Source organism: Choloepus didactylus, chromosome 5 (assembly GCF_015220235.1).
Source record: "Choloepus didactylus isolate mChoDid1 chromosome 5, mChoDid1.pri, whole genome shotgun sequence".
In the NCBI taxonomy this organism is placed as follows: domain Eukaryota; kingdom Metazoa; phylum Chordata; class Mammalia; order Pilosa; family Megalonychidae; genus Choloepus; species Choloepus didactylus.
This window is the reverse complement of record NC_051311.1, coordinates 115,876,658-115,904,143: the sequence shown is the minus strand read 5'-3', so window position 1 is coordinate 115,904,143 and position 27,486 is coordinate 115,876,658. Positions and strand designations below refer to the sequence as shown.

At 37.1% G+C, this 27,486-nt stretch overlaps 1 protein-coding gene across 1 annotated transcript in view; it reads right to left on the bottom strand.

Moving 5' to 3' along the window:
* Positions 1 to 27,486, bottom strand: part of MIOS (meiosis regulator for oocyte development) — a 62,533-nt gene that overhangs the window by 31,991 nt on the left and 3,056 nt on the right. Inside the window, exons 2-3 of the mRNA XM_037836766.1 lie at positions 8,735 to 10,076; positions 8,312 to 8,410 (exon numbers count right to left, since the gene is read on the bottom strand). Of these exons, the coding sequence (XP_037692694.1) occupies positions 8,312 to 8,410; positions 8,735 to 10,028 (1,393 nt within the window). The 5' untranslated portion in view covers positions 10,029 to 10,076. The remainder of the gene's footprint in view (positions 1 to 8,311; positions 8,411 to 8,734; positions 10,077 to 27,486) is intronic.

Here is a 27,486-nt window from a genome sequence, read left to right as displayed (position 1 = left end):
TAAGCTACTGTACTTTATTTATTAATTTATATTTCAGTTTTATCTCCTCTCCCACTAGAACATAAACTCCAGAGGGCAGGGATCTTGTTTGCTTTATTCACAAGGTATCCCCAGTGCCTGAAATCCAATAGGAGCTCTTTCTCGCTCCCTCCCAACTCCCTTCTTTCCTTCTACTCCTCTTTATATATGTGAAACAAACGAGATCATAGACATCAAAGTACTTCAAAAGTTTAAGGCAAATTGTAAAGTTAAAATACCACTGAATGATTTGAAGGTCTTTCTTCCCTTACTAAATCAGGAGACTTTTCACATTCTTATTCTCTTTTCATGAGGAAACCTTAATATTCTTATAGCATTCTTTAGATTGCAATCAAAGTAGTTGATCCTAATAGCAAAATAATTTCACTTAGGATGATGCTTGGTGCCAAATAAAGGTAAAATGTATGGACTCTACTCATTGCAACTCAAATTCTTAAATGTTCCAGAAAGTGTTACCACTGAAATTATCATTATATAATTATCTGTTATATTAACAAAAAGGATTTTCAAAATAAACTGAACTATGAATTGGGCAGCAGGAACATCCAACATTACAAACATCTTTTGTTATTATTGTAGCAATTTACATTTGTAATTTATACATAAAATGTATAATACAGTAATTACACATTTTTAAATCCTAGATCAATAGCAAATAGGTTTTGGGAGTTCCTAAATCAACCAGCTGTGGAAGGCCATGAAGCCCACCTCCTGGGATCCACGCCCTTGTATAATCCCCTCCCCATGAAAAATTATAATCCATAAATTTAACCCAAAACTCTGCTTGAGTTCGAGCAGAACTTGGGACTTGTTTCTAAACAACAGAATATGGCAAAGACAAAAGCATTCTGCAGATGTTATTAAGGTCCTTACTCAGTGATTCTGAATTGAACAAAAGAGAGACAATCTTCTAGGAGCCTCATCTATCTATTCAGGTGAACCCTTTAAAAGGGGTTCTAGAGGTAAGAGAGGCAAGAGAGAATCTCCTATTGGTCTTCAAGAAGCAGAACTGCCACGTAGTGAGAAAAGACCAAGTGGCAAGGATCTGTAGGCAGTCTCGAGGAGCTGAGGGTGGTCTGGCTGACAGCCAACAAAAACAAAACAAAATAAAACAAAACAAAAAACAGATACCTCAGTCTTACAAGCAAAAGGAACCAAATTCTACCAACAACTATGGGAGCTAGGAAGAGGACTCCAACTTCCAGAAGGGAACCCAGTCTGGCTGACACCTTTATTTTAGCCTTGTGAGAGAGCCTGAGGAGAGGACCCAGCTAACCTGTGACCATACTCCCAACCCACGGAAACAGTGAAATAATAAATGTTTACCATTTTAAACTGCTAAGTTTGTAATGCTTTGTTTGTTACACAGCATAGAAAACTCATACACTGTTCAAAGTTGACTTTAGCTATATTCAACCTGGTTAAGGCATTAAAGAGAGAAACATAAGCAAAAATAGGAACACATTAAAAATTTAATCAGTTGTCATTTGCAAGTCATCTATATAATGGAAAGCATTACTTATTAAAAATCATCTAATCTAAATACTTGGAAAGAGTAAAAATGGTACACAGCCAAAGTCTAAACTCTCCATTGTACCTAATTCATACTTTTAAATAACTCGTGTGACTGTCTGATGTTAGATTGTAGCAAAAGTCTAAAATATTACCCATGTTAGTATATATTTTAAACTATATGTCACTGCTTTATAAGGTTTCAAGATAGTTCTTTATAAATTTTGGATATTTAAAAAATAGTTAAATAATTTACACTTGAAACCACTTATTTTTAATTGTAATATTGGCTTGCCAATTCTAGTCAAAGAGTTAAGAGAAGGCTTCTGAAAAGAAGTTTTCTTACTTTAAGAAAGAGCCACCTCCTACCCACAGAAAAGAGGAAGCCTGCTGCCTTACATGCAACCATGAAGGAAGCTAGCCAAAGGACAGAATCACTTTTAGTTTATGAGGTTTTTAAGGCCTATAATGAGAAAACTCTAAGCATTACTTTTCTGAACAATGAACTTAAATTGTCTGTTTAGATAGAATGTAGTCACTAAATTTCAGGGAAAACAAGCTGCAGATGGACATAAAAGGAGTTTATTTTCATCCCTCCCATAAAAATATTAGATTCAAATGCTGGTATTTAATTATTGGTAAGAATACTATAATTGTTAGGTTATGTCATAACAGATGAACAAACAGCAGCAATTTATTTTTCAAATGACTTCTTACGGTTTAATATATTCCAATTTCTCAGAGTTTTTATTTTATAGAAATTTTTCCATGGAATAGAATAGAAATCAATATATATGAATGCAAAGTGCTCACTGCTAGCAGGGGAAAATACATCCTGTAAGTCACATGTATGAGTAATGTATAATGTATTTTACCTGCTCAGAGACTTTTTTTACTGCTTGATAATTATGTTACAGGTAATTAGGGTTATCACATAAGTAACATATTATTATGAGTTTTTGAGCATATAGTCATGCTATGATTTGTTAGCATAAATGAATTTTTAACATATCACTTTGAACATATATCTGAAAAATAATTTAAAGCACTTAGGCATGTAAAGCAATATTAAAGAGACAAAACTGTATCCCCTAAATTTGAGACTGCCCTATATATAAATAATAGAATCAACATTTTAGTGATGGTTACAAGGGAAGCAAGTTCACTTAAAACATTAAAATAAAAATCTGTTTCAAATACTATAGCAAGAAATCAGATATTAAGTTATTTGTAGATACTAATTTATTGCAATTTTATATCTATGTAATCATAACAAAGCAATAAAATTATCCAATATGTTGTTAAAAACACTAAAATCCCAGCTATTTTGCCCCCTGAAGTTATTCTAAATAGAGAAGTTTTCTAGATGAAAGAATAACATTTTCATCATGGAAAGCTGACCAACATTTTCATATACAATTTTCTGTTTTTCAAAGGAAGGAGTTAAACCCATTGATACAGATTCCCTCAGAGCATACATCCCCCTCATCCTGGGTGACTTCAACATTCAGTCCATCCAATAAACTAACCTCTCAGTTCCTTTAATTCCTTATCTCCAGTGATTCTTACCTCCAAGACGTCAGCTACTTCTTTCGTGGACACACACAGAATTGTTCTTCCTCCAAAAGAGCCACTTTCTAACCACAACCCCCTAGGCCTTCCAGCAATTTACTTCCTCTATCTTCTTTGACCTGAGAGTCTCTTGATCACTCTTATTTTTACTTAACAGTCTTAATCTGTATTTTCCTCCCTATCCAAACTTGATCCTATGGGCCAAAAAAATAACTGCTCTCTTGCCAATATCCTTAATTCTCCTGCTCCATTGTTCTTTATTCTTCCAGGTGGTAAAAAAAAAAGAAAGAAAAAAATGTTGCCCCACAATCCTTCCACGCTTCTCAAGACAGCTCTCTCTCTTCTCTTCTCCCTACAACCTCCCTGCTCATTTGCAACAAGCAAACCTTCTACTACACTGAGAAAATAGGAGTCATCAGATGGAAAACTCCTCAGCTTCTAGTCTCTGAACTTTATTCACCTTGCATAGCACCTTCCCCTTTCCTGCTGGCTAATATGGAGGAAGTGTATGCCCTTTATCTAAAGCCAATCCTTCCACCTGTGCTCAGGATTCCATTCCCTACCATCCCTAGGAAGTTTGCTCTTTTCCCCCTTGTCTCCTGAATCTTTAACCTCTTTCTATGGGCTTCTTCCCATCATCATTTAAGAATGTTTAACCTAATCTCATCTTGAAAACAAAACAAAGCAACACAAAAACCCTTATTTCATCTCAGATGCTCCTCCTCCTCCTACTGAATATCTTTTTATTCTCCTTGAAGGAAAAATTTCTCAAAGGAAGTACTTTAATTGATGATTTGACTTCCACTCCTCACTAATGAAGCCCTTTTCCTTGGTCACCAGTAGCCATCCTACTCTTAAATCCAAAGAGCACTTTTCAGACTTTGCCTTATTTGGCTGAATCTGAAGAAAGGTGCACTTGACAACTGACTTCTCTTCCTTTGTCCTCATGAACATACAGTTCTCCTGGTCTTTCTCCTATCTCTGGCTACTCTTCCTCAGTCTACTTTTTGTCATTCTGAACACCTAAACCTGGCCAATTTCGTCCACTCCTATGATATCAAATACTTATCTCTAGTTATATATATTTTAGGCATACCCTATTGCCCCCTGGACTTCCCCACCTAGCTACCTTAAATCCAACTTCCTCCAAAATAAACTCTTCTTTCTTCTCAAATGTATTCTTATGATATTTCTATCTAAGTAAATGGTACCAACATTAACCTAGTTTCCCAATTACATGTGTGCAATCTTTGACTTTTCCTTCTCCTCCATCCCCTTTATCCATTTAATCATTAAATTTTGTCCCACTCTCTAAATTATCCATGTTTTTTTACCCCTCTGCCACTAAACCTGGTAAGGACACCATCACTACTTCCCTAGCTATCCATATTCATTCCTTCCAATTTATTCTTCACAGAAAGTGACAGTTCTAAAACACAAATCTAAACCTGTATTTGCATATTAAACACTCAGCATATTTACAAACCGACCTTTTTGCAAACTTCAAGACTATTTCTACCTCATTCATCTCACCAAATTCACAAAACAGTCTGTCACTATCCTTTAAAATCCTGCTTGGTTGCCCCTTGTTACAGGATGACAAATCTCCCTAAATTTTAACATAATTTCTAACCCCTTCCTGAGATAGCCCATTGCTTACCTTTCTAGCCTCTATTCTTACCTCACTTCCCTTCTCACACTATTCCATTCATACTAAATGCGCTATGCTTTCTCCCCTCTGAACTCACTGAATATGCTGTCCCCTGTTTGGACCTTGCCTTTGCCTTTACCTCCTCAAGGAAACCGTCTATGATCCTTAAAACCAGAATAGGAATCCTTCGTGTGTATAACTGTCTGTTCTTCCTCACATTATAACTGCCTGTTTACTTGTCCATGTTCTGAACTAGAATGTAAACTCCCCACCAGCAGGAATATTTTTCTTTTTCAAGCACTGTGAGGGAAAAGATTAATCTATCAATAAGACAGACTAATCTCTTCCCTATCAGACTATTGATAGTCTATCTTATTGATGTCTCCAGTTCCTAGGACAATTCCTGGCACATACTGAGCATGTAATAAATATTTACTGACTGAATGAACAAACTTACCGTATATTGTAGTTATAATACATAAAGTAACATGGGGAAAGCAACTAGCAACATGTCTAGTTCATAGTAAGCACTCAATAAGTATTATTTATTTCTCACCAATGTTAAATTAGCTGTGTGCTTTAATCAACCTGTGTATTAGATTACCGTGGACAAGATGTCTTGATGCGTTGACTTACTATGTGCTGAATTATGAGACATAGAGTGAGGTAAAGAGAAACTGCCAGATAAAATAAAAGGTTGAAACGTAGGAGTGCCATCTTTGACAATAATTTTTCTACTTTTTACCTTTGGGTAGTAGAAAGAAAACTATCTAAACCAAACTAAACAAAAAGCTGAAAATCTAGCAATGAAGAGATGAGGAACTCTTTCCAAAAGTGGTCTCTCTTTAGTCAGAGTCAAAAGACAACTCTTGACTCTGGGGTGGGAAACTGAGTTTTGTCTCTTATACCACAAACACTAAAATATTCCAAACTTTTCCCCTGTTTCTCCTCAAAAGTAGTTTGTTGGCTTTTACCTAAAATATGCCAAATTATAACAAAAACAATAATCAACCACAAAATAATTAAGAATGCAGTGTGGCCTGATCTATTGCTAAAACATTTTAAATTCTATAAACTTAGTATTTAATTCTTTGCAATACTGGTTCTAAAATCATGAAACATGGTCTTCAGGTTCATTTATAGGGGTAATACAATATGTCAGCCCCTTTATCTAAGTTAATAAAAACAGCAGCCCAGAAACTTCTAATTAAGCTAATTCATTTTATTATTTATAGTAAAAGTTAACTTTTTTGGTGAAGGGCCAATGGAAGAACACCAAAATGAAATAGGTGAATGGTCTATTATATCTTTCAACAATGTGGACCAAAGCAATTTGAACATCCTTAAACAGAAAAATTACAATAAGCGTTAAGAGCTTAATTTAAATGTTTAACCTACTCATTAAAAAAACAGCATATTATTTTGTGAGTACTGATAAAAGTACTGTAAAAAACCAAGTTGGATTTATTACCTCTACTACTGCTTTTGGATTAGATAACATAAACTACTTTCTAGCAGCTCAACTTGGGGCCAAGTTTGACCACTAGCAAAAGCTAAAGTCTGGGCTGGCAAGAGCTACGAGATGTTTTGGGTCATGCGAATTGTTTAAAATGGAGAATGAGGAGGATTATAGAACTAAATTATGATAATGTGAGATATGGATGGATTATCATGGACAGAACATAAGCTATGTGAACTTAGGAACCCCCTACTTTATAATTCAAGTCCTTGATCTTGAGGCTTGCTCTGATGAAACTTATGTTTGTGAAAGGGAGACTAAGCTCACTTATAATTATGCCTAGGAGTCACCTCCAGAGAACCTCTTTTGTTGCTCAAATGTGGACTTTCTCTCTCTAACTCTGCAAATAAATTCATCATCCTCCCCTCCCTCCCCCAACGTGGGACAGGACGGCCAAGATAAATAAGCCTTCCTGGCGACATGGGACATGGATTCCAGGAATGAGCCTCACACTGGCACCGAGGGATTGAGAATGCTTTTTGACCAAAAGGGGGAAAAGAAAGGCAACAAAATAAAATTTTAGTGGCTAAGAGAATTCATATAGAAGCAGGAGGTTGTCCTGGAGGTTACTCCTATGCAAGCCTCAATTAGATATGCCAAATGACCACAACATGATAGGCCCAAGTCAACAGTAGTCCTGAAAACTTTAAAGTGTGCCCGGATCCCTATCTGGGACTCTAGAAAGGTTTCATTCACTAAGTTTATTTGTCAGAAATATAGATCCTTCAGAGTGCTCCTATGCCAGATAAGTTCCAAAACCCAGAGGCAATAGCCTCTTCAAGAACATCAACTAGATGTGTCCCCTTTGCTCTTTATAAAGTTGATGCCCCTTTTTAACATGAACAGGTCACTGCCTAGACATCCCTGAAGATCAGGAAAGTGAGCTAGAGGAAGGGGTAGCAACAAACAAGATGGAATTTAACAAAGGGTTATGAATACTGAATATTTATGTAATTTTCTTTTTCTTAGTTGCTAGGGTATTAGGTTAGAAGGAAAGAATTGAAATGGTGGAACTATAATCCATAGCATCCCTTGAAATTTGTTCTATAGCTACTTGTTAAATGGTTATTTGAAAGCTATACCTTTTTGTATATATGTTGTATTTCACAATAAGGAAATAACTGAAACTATGGTACTATAACTCATAAATAACTTTGGAAATTTCCTATATATCTACTTGTTAAATCATACTTTAAAGATTCTAGCTTTTTGTATGTATATTTCATAATAAGGAAATAACTGAAACTGTGGAATTGTAGCCTATAATATTCGTTGAAATTTGCTAACTACTTGTTAAATTGCAAGTGGAATGTTGTCACTTATACGTATATATGTTATATTCTACAATTAAAAAAGTGAAAAAAAAATAAAGCTAAGGTCTGAATCTTAGGTCAAAGAGATATTTATAATCAAAACTTCAATTTCAATAAAAAGAATAAACAACTGCTTAAAGCAGCCAATGAATAAATAAGTTCGACTCTTGTCATCTTTATTTTATTCTTAAATAGTTTAAAAACTTGAATCCTACATTAGTTAATACATCAAGAAATATTTCAAGAATGGCTCTTTCCATAAGGTTATATACTTCAAGTCATAGTTATTGTTGTCATTCGATGACTAAGTGAAAGTGTCTGGGCAGTAAAATAAAAAGGAGTCTCCTTCAATTAGACAACTTTTTACATAGTTTTTAAAAAGCAAAATACTGTGATTAATATCCTAACAGTCAGCATTCTATAAATCACCTAATGTACTGTCTCTCATACTGGGTCTTCAAAAAAATATTAAATAAATGAATGAATAAATTTAGAAAATGGGTATCATTTCAAAGAACCATGACTCCCTCCAGAAGAGGTATGGATCTAATTACAATTGGACATTTACCCCAACAATTCACTAAAATATCTAACCAGAAAAACCAAAAAAGAAAAAAGAATATTTATGTACATTATCCTGGGAGGGAAAAATTAAGAGTACAAGGTTATAAACATATTGTAGAAAATAAAATGGAATTTTCTTACCCAAAGACGATTTTACAATTGATTTAATTCCTGCATAAACCAATGATCCTTTGTTCCCTGGAGATTTCTGATCCATATCTTCTGTATACTGCTTCATAAGTATTTAAATGCATAGGAAATACTAGTGATGATGCATAATAAAATATTTCAAAGCTAAATTCTTTTGATTTGGAACAATTCATAATACACACCAGTGAAGGTGGTTCTATTCTACTGTAGAGATATGCTTTCCTTCCTCCTACACAATCAGCAAGGCAGTGCTTCAAGTTCAAGAATTTTAAACACTTTCACATCGTAATTTTAGCATTATGTAACTTGTGTTTGCACATAAAACACTCAACATATTTACAAACTGACCTTTTAGCAAACTTCAAGACTATTTCTACCTGATTCATCTCACTAAATTCACAATACAAAGGATATAATGCAGAGTATACCAGAGTGACTTGAGCTGTGGATCTTCATTTCCAGCTAAAATGTGGTTTCTCCAAACCTGCTCTGTATCAAGTCCATACCTTGATAAAGCCCGAAGGCGCATCTTTGTTGCTATATCTTTTTCTAAAGAATTTTCATTTTCTTCTTCTGCACATTCACACAAGTGACGACCACAAGCCCACATTAAAGATGTAATTGGACTCCAGGCAAGAGATATCCTTTCAAAAACTGTGAAGTCAGACATGGTTCGGTTGGGAGTTACAACTATCATTCGATTTTGACTTGATGGATGCCATGCAAAGGAAGCAATGTAATTGTCACAAGGCTGCACACTTCTTTCAATTATCGTGGGTTCAGTTTCATCCCCAATGGGAGTGGGTGTATGCTGCATATCATACAACCTAATAATATTACTATCCCTTGTTAATGTGGCAAGCAGACCAGTTCTAGTTGGACACCATGCTACTTTTGTTAAGGGCTTTGGTTGCTCAGTTAAAGTCAAAACTGGCTTCTCAAATTTTCTAAGATCCCATATTGCAACCTGACCTTCATAGAAGGAAGCAACACGATCGTGGAAGTATGGGTCTACTGTCACCCCCTGAACAGCTTTTGTATTTACAAAACATCTTTGGCTTGTATTCCGAAGATCAAATATGGCTAGGTTACGATGCATACCAGCAAGGAGAAGTTTCTGGTCTCGTGGAAGCCAACAGAGAGAGAGACAAGCATCATTCTGTCCTAGTTCATAAAGTGGTTTTGTTACTAACAATGATGTTTCAGTTTCACCTGCTGAAAGTCTGACTTTCTCCATAGGAACTATATCAGGAGTATATTTGCTACAGATATCCCATATTAGCACTGAAAAATCAGCTCTATGTTTGTCTAGACCAGCAGCAAGCCAGTTACTATCCAATGGATTCCACGCAAGGGTATTGCATTGTCGTGCATGTTTTGGAACAAATTCTTTTCCTATCAAATCCTTGAACTTTGAGTTATGATCTTGACCAAGACTTGTAAGGACTACTCTACCATTTGCTTGTCCAACTGCTAGAAGACATTCAGGATCATAATTGAGATACCAGGCAACACATTTCATATAGGGTGTATCTGAATTTATTGAAAGTAACGTAGCTGCAGAGTCTTCAGATAAACGTAAAGATCCAGCTTTGAGTTCCGAATTCACAGTAGATTCCACATGATAAAGGCTCAGTTCTGAGTCACATACAACAAATCTATCCACCTGGTGTGGTGCCCACAAAATATCAGGTTTGGTACCGCTCATGTTTATTGATGTGCTCAAAGAGTCCTGTCAGTTCCATTCACGGAAAATCTGTTCAAAAACAAAAAGCTTTAAAATATCAACATAATGTAATTTTTAAGTTGAATAAACCACTCAGACAGCCAAGATAGTCTCTATACAGATAACCTGCTTTTTCAATACATTTCTACTTCTCTCCATCTACTATTAATTCAAAAGACAGTACTTACTGAATAAAAACAAAGAAAAATGAATGACCACTTTCTCCAACAAGATGAATTTGTTAAGAATCTGAGAGTCCTATCTTGGCTTCATTTCCCTTGATCAATTATCTTAATTGCTCTTTTACTAGTAGCTTCAATTTAACCTGAAGGGTTAAGATAACAGCACTGTGTTGAACAAATCAGTAAGGGGTAAAACTTTAAAATATTATGAATCATGTTCCTAAGCAATAGTTTAGGGCAGCACTGTCCGAAAGAACTTTCTGCAGTGATAGAAATGTTTATATCTGTTCTGACCAATATGGTAGCTACTAGCCTCATGGTTACTGAGTGCTAGAAAAGTGACTAGCGTGAATTTTAAATTTTATTTAATTTCAATATAAATAGCCACATATGGTTTCCATTATGGACAGTACAGATTTAAAGTACAATGCCATTAGTAAGAGAGAGGTCTGTTCTTCAACTTTCAATAGCAAGTAGCCATACGTGGCAGAATAAACAATGAAATGCATTGAGGAGACCTGAATTCTATTCCTAGATTGGACATATATTGACTATATGTGTGTGTGAGAGAGGGTGGAGGGGAAGTCCCTTATCTTTTTCATGTATATAAAATTAGTTTAGTATTTCCCAAACTTTAGTCACTCATGTACCACATTGTTATATCCATGTACCACCCGTACCATTATTTAATATTTTTCTTTAAATCGACCATTTTTAAAGGGTCATGGGTATGACATTCTAATTATATTTTTTCTAGCATACCTTAAAATAAATATATAACTATTAAAATGCTCTATTATGTTTTACCTAAAATCATCCTTTGCACTTTGGGAAACTGAATAAGTAGTCATTAAAGACTCTTGCAGTTTTCAACTGTATAAACTTTGAATAAGTGCTGAAATGGGAATTTAGAAAATATAAATATTCTAGCATTTTAAGCACAAATCCAAAAATAACTATAGCTAAACATGGTATTTTAATATTAAAGGCTACCTATAAAATTTAAATATCTATTTTTAATTGAGACTGGTTAGAAGTTATAGATTGTATTCAAAATGAACAAAGATATTTATAATTTCCACTTCAACTTTTATCTGTATAGCCAGATTGCATGTTCTTAGAAGGCAAAGCTATGGTTCATTCATTTCTCTATCCCAGGCATAGAGTTTGATACAGACTCCTAATAAAGATATACTTAAAAAATTAAAGTCAAACATAATTACTTTTGATCTTGCAAAAGTTTCAGTCAGGGATTATCATCTTGAATCTCATAGACTAATATGATTTAGATGATTGGGAAAACATCTAAGAATTCTTATACTAGCTTCATTTCTTTCCTTAACAGTTCTGGGTAACAGGATCATTTTAATTATATTCTTAGTAGAGCCCTCAGTTTCTTCATTTCCTTGCCACTTGGGCTTTGCCATCGCCCCAACCCTAATCAACCCAATTATTTACAATAGTCTCTCTTCCATGCATACTGCCAAGTGATACGAGATTAAGGTTAGTTCCATGTTCTACAAATTAACCCAATAAGAAACTAAGGTGGCCTATGGTGCAGGTTCAGCAATTTTTTTACTCATTTTTCCACTCTGGGCCTTTAAAAATTCATCTTTACATAATGTCACAATGATCTTTTTAAAACATAAACTTGACCAGGTTATTCAACCCCTACTTAAAAATCCTCCAGTGGTTTCCACCTGCTCTTAATATAGTTCCAAATCTTTAATATAACCTATAAAGCCCTAAATGCTTTGGCCTCTACCTAATGCTGTGGCCTCATGGCACACCATTCTCCTTTAACTACACTGTCCCTCAATTTCTAGAATGTATCTCCCACTACCAGGTCTTTCCCACTGGTGGAATACTCTTCCCTCCCCTCTCGACTAGGTTAACACCTGCTCAATCTTGCCATCAACCACTACCTAACTGCTCCCCAGTCTAGGTCAGGGCCCCTTGACATATACTCTCATTGAATAGTATTCCTTCCCTATAAACCACCTATTTCCATCTCTGTTACTAGATTATAAACTCCATGAGAACAAGTAAAATATCTTTTGTTCTCCATTGTACCTCTAGTACCCATCACAGTGCTAAGCACTTGGTAGATACTTAGTAAATATTTGTTAAATAAATGCTCTTGTTGAATGCTCCTGCTGACACTTACACAACTGCTATTTCCAATCTTTACCAGTTTCCTGATGCTCCCATCCTCTACCCTTCATAGCAGAGATGGGCTCCAGTCAAGAGCAAAAGTGCCCACTATCATAGCTCATTGTAATGATGGACAAGATCCCACAAGTAAGCCAACGTAAGAAAGGATCACTCTAATACACTGACTTTCTTTTATTCTATAAATGTTTATTGGGACATCTTGTCGACTAAGCAGCATAAGATGCTTCAGGGTTCCATTCCCCACAGAATCTTTGCACAAGTGGCAAAAATCAGCAGAACCACCTTCTCAAAACTGTCAGAAACCATTGAAGGGTTGCCAACTGGATGAGTGTGAAATCAAGAAAACACATCTTAAAAAAAAAAAAAATGTAGGAGAAGCTACTGGCACCCTTGCTGGCCCTTCCCCTACCTCCTACCCAGTGCAATGTGGGGACAGCCTGTGTTCTCATTGAGAGTACCTGGCCCTTTTCTAGAGGAAGCAGGGTAATACTGGGGTGACTGTATGATGGTTGCCAATCTACAGAGTGGCAACATAAAAGGCTGAACCAGGACATTCATCTCCAGCTCGCCCTTCAAGAACTTGCCCTGAAGACAGAATTAGCTTGATGACAGCTAGAGTAATGTAAGAAACAATTAAGTCAAAGCAGTCTAGGCAAGGGATAACAATATATGGTATAGTGTCCTAGAGGAGGAGAAAACTCATCTCATGGAGTTGAGGCATTCAGATTCCCGCAAATAGGGGAATTCAAAGTGGAAAATCCTATGGCCTTGTGCTAGTCTAAGCCCAGGACAAAACTCAGGCTCTCAGACTTCTGGGGAAAAAGGCAAGAGTAGGGAGCTCCAGGACAGAGTCCTTCACCAAAATAACTATTTCAAACAGGTAGGAACTATCTGAAACAACTATTTTTAAATGCCAGAGGCCAGAGAAACACCGTGCAATATCCTGGAAAGAGCAGGAAGAACCGTAAACTGCTCTCTCTGTGCAGCTACTTCCAACTCCCACTCTTACGGCAGGTTGCCACGGGGTCCAGTCCCTGGCCAACTGCTGGTGACAGAAAGGGACATTAAAATCCTCTTCCCCAAGAACAGGGGTGTGCACAACTGATCACTGATTACGGCTTTTGATTAGCAAATTCAGATTGCTGGGTCAGTGCTCTGAGGCCAGCTACTGTTTCAACCTGCCCCAGACAAAGGCAGTAGCAGCCATTGTTTCAACCCTCCCAGGAAGGAGCGGAGGCAGTGAAGATTTAAAGATGCAGGGTTTCCTCGGTGCTGCAGGGGAAGTCAGGTGAAGGGCTGTATTTGCTGGGTAGGTGAGGAAAGCTCACTTTGGGGAGTCATCAGAGAAGTTTTTGGCATTCTTCCCCAAGCCTTCCTACAGGACATTCTGGAGCCAGTCTGCACCCCCTTTGTGGGTCCCTGTTCCTATTTTGGATGGGAAGAACAAACTGGCAAAGTCTTCCCCTGGGGTGTCTCTCCTCCCAGAATTTGCCCTCCAGGCAAAAACAGTGTGAGACAATGAAAGGAGTGTAAAAATCTCCAGAGGCAGGCAGTCGGTAACAAAGGCCTGCTGGCTTCAGGTACACAGGAGAGGGAGGTTTGCTCCCTAGCAAACAGAGGGAACAACCAAACTCCTATGACCTGGGTAACTCCAAAACAACTAGCAAGCAAAAGCCCAGAATAAGACAGAGGCCCAGTAAGACTGGGAAAACCCTGCACTGCATTCATATTGGGCAGACCTTCCTGATAGGAGGACTGAAGCTCAAGAAAAATCTGTCTTATCACCAGCTAGTCACAAAATCAGAAAACAGATATCCCAGAGAGTAAATCCCAAAGTTAACAATTAAGGTATTAAGATGTACAGCATGCAACAAAAGAGTACAAGATAAAGAAACAGGAAATGATGGTCCATCCAAAGGAAGAGGATGAAAACACAGAAAATACCAACAAAGAGAACAAAAATGTGGATATACCAAAAAAAAAAAAGCCTTTTAAAAAGATACTAAAAATGCTTAAGGAAAGGAAAGAAAGTACAGAGAAAGAACTACAGGATATTAGAAAAACAATGACTGAACAATATGAGAGTCTAAGTAAAGTGATAGAATTTTAAAATGGAACCAAACAGAACTACTGGAGCTGAAGAACACAATGACTGAAATTAAAAATGCTCAGGAGAGTATCAAGAGCTGAATGGAGCTGGCAGGAGAAAGAATCAGTGAACCTGAAGACACGAAAAGAACAGAAAGAAAAAAGAAATATTAAAAGAGAAAATAGCCTAAGACAGCTATGGGATACCATCAAGCAAACTAATATATGTGTTATGGGAGTCCCAGGAGAGGAAAGAAAAGAGCAGAAGAAATAATTAAAGAAATAATGAAAGAGAATTTCTCAAACTTAGGAAAAGATGTAAATATGCTCATCCAAGAACCTGAGAGAACTACCAAACACGATAAATTAAAAGAAAAAATACACCCCATCATATACTAATTATACTATCAAATGCAAGTAACAAGGAGCATTCTGAAAGCTGCAAGAGAAAAGCAATGTCTTACATACAAGGGAATCCCAGTAAGATTGAGTGCCAATTTCTTATCAGAAACCATGAAGGCAAGAAGGCAGAGGATTAAAATATTTAAAGTGAAGGAAAACAACTGCCAGTCAAACAATTTTATATCTGGTAAAACCCTCTTTGAAAAATGAGAGAGAGATTAAGTCATTCTCAGAGAAACAAAAGCTGAGGGAGAACATCACAACTAGACCTGCCTTACAAACAATGCTAAAGGGAGCTCTTCACAATGTAATGAAAGGACATTAGAAAGTGGTTCAAAGCAGCATAAAGAAATTAAGACCTGCGATAAAGTTAACCAATTGGGTAACTACAAATACCAGAATTATTGCATTGCATTTGTATTGTTTGGTATGTAACTCCAATTCGTCCTACAGGTGGTAAAATGCAAAGGCATAAAAAACAATAATAAATCTAGATTTCTGAATATACAATGTACAAAGATATAAGTGATAACAAGTAAAAAAAATGGTGGGGGGAGGAGGTGACATCATCAACATGGCAACACAAACAGCTGCCAGGGGCTTTCCCCCAGATATTCAGCAAAAGGGGAGATAACCCTGACTTGTTCAGAGCTCTGGAGGAGGGTATGGACAGGAGAAGGACCCTATAGATGCCGAATTGAAGAAGAGAGATATAGGGTGTGAGAACTCTGTTCTGTGCCAGCAGGTCCTCTACCCTCCATCTCAACTCGTCTTACGCAGCATGGAAGGAACACAGAACCAGCGGTTGGGATTCCTCTCACTTCCCACTGGGAGACTAGAAAATCGCTCACAGCAGTGAGACAGTTCCCCATCATTTAGAGATCATAGGGATAGGGGAGGACATTTCAAGGCCCAGATCAGTGAGGGATGAAGAGTCTGAGAAAACACAGGCAGAGACTGTTACAGTCCTGGGTCTGAAAGCCTTTCACCCACCCTTGAGGAAAAGAGTAGCCAGTCGCCCAATACTTGCCTGGGGATGGGTGAAAACTGTGGCAGCTAGGGGGGTCCTCTGCCGCAGAGAGAGTGGGGGCACAGTCCCACACTGCGTCAGACTTTGCCCAGCAAAGCAAGGGTGCAGGAAACCCGCAGCTTCAGCCCTGCCCAGTCCGATGGGGTGGGGGTGGGGTGGGGCACGGCACCAGGTGGCAATTCAACCCCACCCAACCAGACTCACCTGCTCTCTAACAAGTAATTCAGCCCTACCCAACCAGTCTCAGCCAGGCAACAACAGGTAATTTAGCGCTGCCCAGCCAGACTCAGCTGCGAACGAGAGGTAATTCACCCCACTCAGCCAGTCTCAGCTGTGCTCCAAGAGGTAATTCAGCCTCACCTGGTGTGCTGGTTTGTATATATTATGTTCCTCAGAAAAAGCCATATTTATTAACGTAAACTTGTGGGGGCAGATGTATTAGTGTTGATTAGACTGGAATCCTTTGACTGAGTGTTTCCATGGAGATGTGACTCAATCAACTGTGAGTGAAACATTTATTTGGTAATTTCCATGGAGTGTTACTCCACTCATTCAGGGTGGGTGTTAAATGGATCACTGGAGTAGTATGAAGGAATTCACAGACCGAAGAACATCAGAGCAACTGAGAGTAACATTTTGGAGAAGAGCTGCAACTGAGACAGATATTTTGAAGATGGCCGTTGAAAAGATGACATTTTGGGAGAATGCCATTTTGAAACTCAACCTGGGAGCGACCAGAACACCATCCACGTGCGTTCCCAGCTAACAGAGGTTCTCCTGATGCCAATGGCCTTTCTCCAGTGAAGATACTCTATTGTTGATGCCTTACCTTGGACACTTAATGGCCTTAAGACTGTAACTTTGTAACCAAATAAACCCTCTTTATAAGATCCAGTATATTTCTGGTATTCGGCAAAAGGTAAGCATTAGAAAACTGGAACACCTGCTCAGACACAGCCTCAGATGCAGAAGGTAAATACCTTCTGAGGACAAGTAAGTAACTGAACAGCGCAATCTGATGGGCAGACCAGAAAATGCAAGGGAGTTAAAGGACTTCTCAGAACTTCTCCAAACCTTATCCCAGGCACAGTGGAACTGGTTGATACCCTGTGCATGGGAAACCGGCCCTGTATAAGTTGAGAAATATGGATTGATCCAAGAGTTAAGCGTGCTCTAAAGCAACCCAAGGCTTGCTTACTGGTGAAAAATGGAACACCACTGGGAGCCAGCAGAGTTGATTAACACACAGAGAACTTAATGAGGTGCCCAGTGCCTACCCCACAGAGGCAAGCTGCTGTGGGTGCCTGGTTATAGGGGAGACTGGGGGGGCAGAGATAATCTGAGAACTGGCCCAGCAAGAGAGGGAGGTACAGGCAGGGCAAGAAGCAGAATAACAGGAACTGAAAAATTCTGCTCAAGTTGAACACAGGCCATGTTAGAGGTGTAGAATAAGTTGAGACTGAATGCAAAAAAACAGATGGAGAACAAAGCCAATCAATGAGAAAACCCAAAGTAAAAGAGTAAAAATGACCTCTAGAATAAACCAATCAAGGAAACCAGATGTCTGGACACAAACAAAAAAATTATGAGTCACACTAGGAAAATGAAGACGAGGCCTAGTCAAAGAACACAAATGAATGCTTCAAACAAGATACAGGGGCTGAAACAACTGATTAAGAAGATGTTTAAACAAACATGCTAAATCAATTAAAAATTAAATCAACTAGTTGAGGGAAGATATGGCAAGAGATGAAAGATATAAAAGAATACATTGGGCAAAACATAAGAAAAATGAGAAAGTTTGCAAAAATAAAATGACAAAAACTTGTTGAGAATGAAAAGCAAAACAGGTGAGATGAAAAACACAACAGATACTTACAAACACCAGATTTGAAGAGGCAGAAGGACTACTGAACTAGAGAACAAGATGTCTGAACTCTTACACAAAACAGGGAATCCTACACAGATAGGGAAAAGAATGGAAAAATATGAGCAGGATCTCAGGGAACTGAATGAGAACATGAAGCACATGATTACATGTGCAATGGGTTTCCGAGAGGGAAAAGTGAAAGGAAAAGGAGCAGAAAAAATAATGGAGGAAATAATCACTGAAAAATTCCCATCTCTTCCGAAAGACATAAAATTACAGATGCAAGAAGTGCAGTGTACCCCAAACAGAATAGTCCCATTTAGATTGCCATTTAGATTATCAAATGTCAAAGACAAAGAGAGAACTCTGAAAGCAGCAAGAGAAAAGCAATTCATCACATACAAGGCCAAGCTTGATGAGACTATATGCGGATTTCTCAGCAGAAACCATGGAGAACGATTAGGCAATGGTATTTAATATTTAAGATACTGAAAGAAAAAAAAACCGCCAACCAAGAATTCTATATCCCAACAAAACTGTCCTTCAAAAATCAGGAGGAGTTTGGAAACATTTTCAGACAAACAGACACTGAGAGAGTTTGTGAACAAGAGACCTGCTTTAACAAGAAATACTAAAAGGGAGTGCTACAGGTTACAGAAAAGACAAGAGAGAGGTTTGTAAAACAGTGTAGAAAATGAGACTATCAAGGAAGGTAAAAGGAAAGACAGGAATAAAAAGATATGACATATAAAATTGAAAAAGACAAAATGGTAGAAAAAAGTACTCTGCTCTTACAGTAGTAACATTAAATGTTAATGGATTAAACTCCCCCAATAAAAAGAAAGACTGGCAGAATGGATTTAAAAAAAAGGACCCATCTATACACTGCCTACAAGAGACTCACTTTAGACACAGGGACAAAAATGGTTGAAAGTGAAAGGTTGAAAAAGATATTTCATGCAACAACCACCATGAAAGAGTGGGGGTAGCTATATTAATATCAGACAAATTAAACTTCAAATGTAAAATAACTAAAAGAGACAAAGAAGTACACTATGTGTATTAATAAAAAGGACAATTCATCAAGAAGACATAACAATCATAAATATTTATGCACTGAACCAGAGCACCCAAATACATGAGGCACACACTGAACAACACTGAAGGGAGAAGTAGACACCTCTACAATAATAGTTGGAGACTTCAATACACTGCTCACATCAATGGATAGAACATCTAGACAGGATCAATAAGGAAACAGAGGTGCTGAATAGATAAATGAACTAGACAACAGACACTTACAGAACACTACACCCCACAACAGCAGGATGCACATTTTTTTCAAGGGCACATGGAACATTCTCCAGGATAGACCACATGCTGGGTCACAAAGCAAGTCTCAATAAACTTAAAAATATTGATATTATACAAAACAGTTTCTCAGATCATAATGGAATGAAGCTGGAAATCAATAACAGGTGGAAGGCCAGAAAACTCACTAATATATGGAGGCTGAGAGTAACACACTGTTAAACAACCAGTAGGTCAAGGAAGAGAAATGACAAGAGAATTAGTAAACATCGTGAAACAAATGACAATGAAAACACAACGTATCAAAACTTATAGGATGCAACAAGGCAATGCTGAGAAGGAAATTTATTGCCTTAAATGCCTATATTGAAAAAGAAAAAGACTAAAAATCAAGGAATTACTGTTTATCTGGAAGAACTGGAGCAAGAACAGCAGACTAACCACAAAGCAAACAGAAAGAAAGAAATAAAGATTAGAGCAGAAATAAAAGAAATTGAGAACATGAAAATAACAGAGAGAATCAACAAAACCAAAAGCTGGTTCTTTGAGAAAATCAATAAAATCCATGGACCCTTAGCTAGGCTGAGAGAGAGGGAGGGGGAGGGGGAGAGGGAGACAGACAGGAGATGCAAATAAATAATATCAGAAATGGGAAAGGGGACATAACTATACCCCACAGAAATTAAAGCAGCTAATGAGAGGATACTATGAACAACCATATGCTAATACACTAGACAACATAGATGAAATAGACAACTTCCTAGAAAAGCATGAACAACCAACATTGACTCGAGAAGAAACAGAGGATCTCAACAAACCAATCACAAGTAAAGAGATTGAATCAGTCATCAAAAAGCTCACATAAAAAAAAGTCAAGGACCAGATGGCTTCACATGTGAATTCTACCAAGTATTCAAGAAAGAATTAGTACCAATCCTGCCTCAAACTCTTCAAAAAAATTGCAGAGGAGGGAACGCTACCTAACTCATTCTATGAAGCCAGCATCAACCTAATACCAAAGCCAGACAAAGATACTACAAGAAAATTATAGACGAATCTCTTTAATGAACATAGATGCAACAAGCATCAACAAAAATATTCACAAATCGAATCTATCAGTATATCAAAAGAATTACACACCATGACCAAGGGGATTTATTCCAGGTATGCAAGGCTGGTTCAAAACAAGAAATCAATTAATGTAATACACCACATCAATAAATCAAACTGGAAGAACCACATGATCATCTCAATGATGCAGAAAAGGAATGGACAAATTTCAACATCCTTCTTGATGAAAACACTTCAAAGGATAGGAATAAGAGGGACTTTCTCAACACGATAAAGGCAATATATGAAAACCCACAGCTAACATCATACTCAATGGGGAAAGACTGAAAAATTTCCCTCTAAGATCAGGAACAAGACAGAGATACTCAGTGTCACCATTGTTATTCAATATTGTGCTGGAAGTTCTAGGTTAGAGCAATTACACAAGAAAAAGAAATAACAGGCATCCAAACTGGAGAGAAGTAAAACTTACACTGTTTGTAGATGACATGATCCTATATGTAGAAAATCTGAAAAATCTACAGCAAAGCTACTAGAACTAATAAATGAATGTAGCAAAGTGGCAAGGCACAAGATCAATACACAAAGATCAGTAGTGTTTCTATACACCAGCAAGGAGCAATCTGAGGAGGAAATCAAGATAAAAATTTCATTTTTAATGGCATCCAAAAGAATCAAATATTTAGGAATAAATTTAACCAAGGACACAAAGACCTATACACAAAACTATAAGAAATTGCTAAAAGAATCAGAGAACCTATAAATGGAAGGACATACTGTATTCATGGATTAGGAGACTAACTATAGGTAAGATGTCAATTCTACCTAAACTGATGTATACATTCAACACACTACCCAATAAAATCTCAACAACTTACTTTGCAGAAATACAAAACGAATAACCAAATTTATTTGGAAGGTCAAGGTGCCCTAAATACCCAAAAATGTCTTGACAAATGACAAAGAGGAATGAAGTGGGAGGTCTCACATTACTTGACTTTGAAGCACATTACAAAGCTACAGTGGTCAAAACAGCATGGTACAGGCATAAAGATAGATATGCTGACCGGTGGAATCAAATTGAGTGTTCGGAAAAAGACCCTCTCGTCTACAGTCAACTGATCTTTGAGAAGCAGTCAAGCTAATGCAAGGGACAGAGGCAGCATCTCAATAAACGGTTTTTGGGAGAACTGGGTAGCCATATCCAAAAGAATGAAAGAGGACTCCTATATCGTGCCTTATACAAAAATTAACTCAAAAATGGATCAAAGAGGTAATGTTAGAGCTAAGACCATAAAACTTTAGAAGAAAAATGTAGGGAAATATCTTAAAGATCTTGATACAAGGGGTTTCCTAGACTTTACCCAAAGAGCAAGAGTGAAAGAGAAGAAATAATAAATGGGCTCTATTCAAAATTAAACAATTTTGTGTATCAAAGACTTTGCCAGAAAAGTAAAAAGGCAGCCTACTCAGTGCAGAGAGACAATATTTGGAAACAGCATGGTCAGATAATGGTTTAATTCCAGATAATAAAGAGATCCTACCTCAACAACAAAAACAGACAATGCAATTTTAAAAAGAGCAAAAGACATGGACAGACACTTTCCGAAGAGGAAATACAAATTGCTCAAAAACAAATGAGAAGTTCTCAACTTCACTTGCTATTAGGGAAATGCAAATCAAAACACAATGAGATAACATCTCATACCTACCAGAATGGCTGTTTTCAAAAAAAAACACCAGGAAAAAAAAAAAAAAAAAACACCAGAAAATTACAAGTGCTGGTGATGAGGATGTTGGTGGGAATGTAGAATGGTGTAACCACTCTGGAAGGCAGTGTGGTGGCTTTGCAGAAAGGTAAGCACAGAATTGCATTATGATCCAGCAATCCCATTACTAGGTACATATATTTGGAGAAACTGAAGGCAAGGACACGAACGGGCATTTGCACACCAATGTTTACAGCAGCATTATTCATGATTGCCAAGAGATAGAAACAGCCCAAATGTCCATCAAAAGACAAGTGGATAAACAAACTGTGGAAAATTATGCAGGTGTAACACAGAATAAAATCATAAAGCACATAACAACATAGCTGAACCTTGATGACATTATGTTGAGCGAAATTAGCCAGAAACAAAAGGACCAATACCTTCTGGTCTCACTAACATAAACTAACATTAATAAGCAAACTTCAAGAGTTAAAGTTGACAACACAGGTTATCAGGAGATAGAAAGAGGGTAGAGATCAGGCAATTGATGCTGAAGGAATATAGAATGTTCAACAGCATAGACTGTATAGATCCAGAAATAGAAAGCACAATACTGTGTGATGGTAGCACAATACTGTAAGTTCAATGAACAAAGATGAGCGTGAATATGGTTGTAAGAGGAAGGTAATGGCATGCAGGACACCAGAAGGAAAGATAGAAGATAAAGACTGGTACTGTATAACCTAGTGAAACCTAGAGTGGTCAATGACGGTGATTACATGTACAAATACAAAAATGTTTTTATATGAGGGAGAATAAATGAATGTCAACTTTGCAAGGTGTGAGAATGGGATGGTATTGGCGGAAAAATACAATCAGTGTAAACTAGAGTCTATAGTTAACATTAACATTGTAATATGCCTCCACTAATTGTAACAAAGGCAATATACCAAAGCTAAACATCTATAAGTGGGGGATATAAGTGTGGGGTATAGGATTCTTGGTGGTGGTGCTGTTTGAATTTGCTAATGTATTTTCTTTTATTTTTTCTTTTACTTTTTTGTCAGTTTTTTTTTTCTATTTTTTCTTTTGTCTTTTTTCTCCTCTTCCTTTCTTTTCACAGAAGAAACGGAAATGTCCACATATAGATTGTGGTGGTGAACGCCTAACTATGTGATTATACCAGGAATCACTGATTGTTTATTTAGGACTAAATGTTTAGAAAATAAACAGAAGGATACAAGTGCTTGAGAAAATGTGGAGAGAAGGATGAACCTAATCACTACTGGTGGGGAAGTAGAATGGTGCAACCCATCTGGAGGGCAGTGTGGTGGTTCCACAGGAAGCTATGTATGGGGTTGTCATATGGTCCTGCAACCCACTGGGTATATACTTCAAGGAACTGAGAGCAGGGATGCGAATGGACATTTGCACACTGGTGTTTTTGGTGGCAGAATTCATGATTTGCAATGGTTGGAGGTGGCCTAAGAGTACACTGACTGATGAACAGGATGGTGAACTGTGGTGTAAACATACAATGGAATATTGAGCGGCTGCAAGAAGAAATGAAGTTGTGAGGGATGCAACTAGGTAAATGGACCTTGAAGACAGTATGTTGCATGAAATAAGCCAGAAATGAAAAGACAGATATAGTTATAATGCCTCACTAATAAGGAGTCACTATAATGTGCAAACTCTGAGACTTGAATCTGAAAGCACAGATTATCCGGGGAAGACTTACTGTAATGGTTCCTAGATTGTAAGCTCTTATAGCAGTTACCTCTATTCCTGAGTTGTAATGGTTATTTCTAGATTCTGAGATGCTGAGCTCTTATGAATAACCTGGTCAGTCTCTGGAACTTCAGGTATCTGTGTGACACCTGAAACAGAGCTAGAGTTCCCGGCCCAGACTCATCCCGTACATTAACCCATAGAGCAAATATTAAAGAAAGCTGAAAAAGACATCAGACTTCAATTAGAGATTTGAACAAATGACCTGGGTTAGGACTAAGGCAAATCACACTAAAATTTAGAGGATGATATTGACTGTGTTTTAAAACTTCAACTTCTGTGTGAGACCAAAGGTAGAGATGTTTATTTGGTGGAAATGTTTATTTTCTGCAGCATGCTATATAATTTAACCTGTATGGTCAGTTTATTCAAACACCATAATTACATGGAACCTTGAATAGGGAGTGATATATGGTTGGTTTGCACAGGTTAGTGTGAAGCCTGATGCATTCCAGAGTAATTTGGGTAGAGGATAAAAATGTATTTGGAAAGTCCCCATGAGGACTGTGGAAAAATGTGGAAATATTACATTTACCCTCCTGAGAATTCTTTATAGTCTCACAAACAATGGGGACTACCAATTTAGTAGGCCGAGCCCTTGATCTTGGTGTTTGCCCTTATGAAGCCTGTTACTGCAAAGGAGAGACTAAGCCTTCTTATAATTGTGCCGAAGAGCCACCCCCAGAGAACCTCTTTTGTTGCCCAGATATGGCCTCCCTCTCTAAGCCAGTTTGGCAGGTGGACTCACTGCCATCCCCCCTAGGTGGGACATGACTCCCATGGATGTAAATCCCCCTGGCAACATGGGAGACATGACTTCTGGGGATGAGTCTGGGCCCAGCATTTTGGGATTTAGAAAATCTTCTTGACCAAAATGGGGAAGAGAAATGAAACAAAGTTTCAGTGGTTGAGAGATTTCAAATGGAGTGAAAAGGCAATTCTGGAGGTTATTCTTATGCATTATATAGATATCCCTTTTTAGTTTTTAGTATATTGGAATAGCTAGAAGGAAACACCTGAAACCGTCAAACTGCAACCCAGTAGCCTTGATTCCTGAAGACGATTATACAATCGCGTACAAGGTGTGACTCTGTGATTGTGAAAACCTCATGGCTCACATTCCCTTTGTCCAGTGTATGGACAGATAAGTAGAAAAATGGGGACAAAAACTGAATGAACAATAGGGTGGGATGGGGGTATGGAATGTTTTGGGTGTTCCTTTTTGTTTTTACTTTTCATTTTTATTTTTTTGGAGTAAGGAAAATGTTCATAAGTTGATTCTGGTGATGAATGCACAACTATATGATGGTACTGTGAACAGCTGATTGTACACTGGATGACTGAAGGGTATGTGAATACATCTCAATAAAACTGTATTGAAAAATAACAAAAGCTAAAAAAAATTTATGCTAAGTGAAAGAAACCAGATACAAAGTACAACATATTATATGATCACATTTTAGTAATTTTAAACAAATTCATAGAGACAGAATTAGATTAGTAGATATGTAGGGCTGGGAAAGGTTAGAGGGATTGACAGGTGACTGCTAAGGGGTTTAGGGTTTTTCTTTTTGGAGTAATGAAAATGTTCTAAAATCGATTGTAGTGATGAATGCACAACTTTGTGATTATAATAAAAGCCACTGATTGTACACGTTGGATGGTTTGTATGGTATGTGAATATCTCAATAAAACTGCTTTAAAAAAAAAAAAAAGAAATCACAAGGGAAATTAGGAAATATCTTGCAATGAACGAAAACAAAAATACAACTTACCAAAACTTATGGGATGCAGAAAAGGCACTGCTGAGAAGGAAAACTGTAGTTCGGAAGAAAGATCTCAAATCAGAGACCTAACCTCAAAACCAAAAGAACTAGACAAAAAAACAAACTAATCCCAAAGTAAGCTGGAGGAAGGAAATAAATATTAGAGCAGAGATAAATTAAATAGAAAATGAAAAAATAATGGAATCAACAGATCAAAAGTTGGTTCTTTGAAAAGATCAATAAAATTGACAAATCTTTAGCTAGAATGATAAAGAAAAAGAGAGGACTCAAAAAACTAAAATCAGAAATGAAACGGGAGACATTACTACCAATGTCACAGATATAAAAGAGGATATAGAAGAACTGTATGCCAATAAATTAAATAACCTAGATGAAACAGAAAAATTCCTGGCAACACACATACACTACCTACACTTGACTAAAAAAGGAATAGAAAATCTCAATAAAACAATAACAAGTATAGAGATTGAATCAGCAATCAAAATTCTCCAAAAAAAAAGAAAAGACCAGGTCCATATGGTTTCACAGGTGCATTTTACCAAACATTCCAGGAACACCAGGAACAATTGACAGCAATCTTGCTCAAACTCTTCCAAAATATTGAAGAGGAAGGGGCACTTCCGAATTCATTCCATGGGGTAAACATCACCCTATCATAAAAGTCAGATAAAGATATCACAAGAAAAGAAAATTACAGACCAATATCCCTTATGAATATAAATGCAAAAATCCTAACAAAATACTAGGAAACGGAATCAAACAGCACATTAACAGAATTGTACACCATGATCAAGTGGGTTTTATCCCAGGTATGCAAAGGCGGTTCAACACAAGAAAATCAATTAATGTAATATACCTCATTAATAAAACAAAGGGAAAAAAACACACATGATCATCTCAATTGACACAGAAAAGGCATTTGACAAAATCCCACATGCTGTCTTGGTAAAAACACTCAAAAAACTAAGAACAGAAGGAAGCACGATAAAGGGTATATATGAAAAGCCCACAGCTAACATTCTACCTAATGGTGAAAGAATGAAAACTTTCCCCTAAGATTAGGAGCAAGACAAGGTCACCACTATTATTCAACATTGTACTAAAAGTTCTAGCCAAAGCAATTAGGCAAGAAAAATAAATAAATAAAGGTATCCAAATCAGAAAGGAAGAAGTAAAATGTTCACTAAAATGTTCACTATTTGCAGATGACATAATCCTATATGTAGAAAGTCCTGAAAAAGCCACAATAAAGCTACTAATAAAAGAATTCAGTAAAGGGATGGGGTATAAGACCAATGCACAAAATTCAGTAGTGTTTTTATATACTAGTAAGGAACAATCTAAAGAGGAAATTGAGAAAAATTTCCATTTACAAAAGCAACTAAAAGAATCAAATATCTAGGATAAAAGTTAACCAAGGATGTAAAGGACTTTTACACAGAAAACTAAAAAACATTGCTGTACGAAATCAAAGACCTAAATAAACAGAAGGGTATTCCATGTTCATGGATTAGAAGAATAAAACTCCTGAACAGGTATAGAGAAGTGCATCTGTAACCATCCTCTTACCAAAGCATAAACAGATTCAACACAATCTCAGTCAAAAGTCCAACAGCCTTCTTTGCAGAAATAGAAAAGCCAATTATCACATTTATATGGAAGGGTAAGGGATCCCAAACAGCTAAAACCACCTTGAAAAAGAACATATTTGGAGGACTCACATTACCTGATTTTACAACTTCCTACAAAGCTATCAGAATGAAAACAGCATGGTGTTGGCAGACATATAGATGAACAGAATAGAACTGAGCATTCAAAAATAAACCCTCACATCTATGGACAATTGATTTTTGACATAAGTCCTAAGTCTACTTAATAGCAAAAGAAGAGTCTCTTCAACAAATGGTGCTGGGGAAAACTGGATACCCATATACAAAAGAATGAAGGGGAACTCCTACCTCACATCATATACAAAATGGATGAGAGACCTAAATATAAGAACCAAAACTATAAAACTCCTA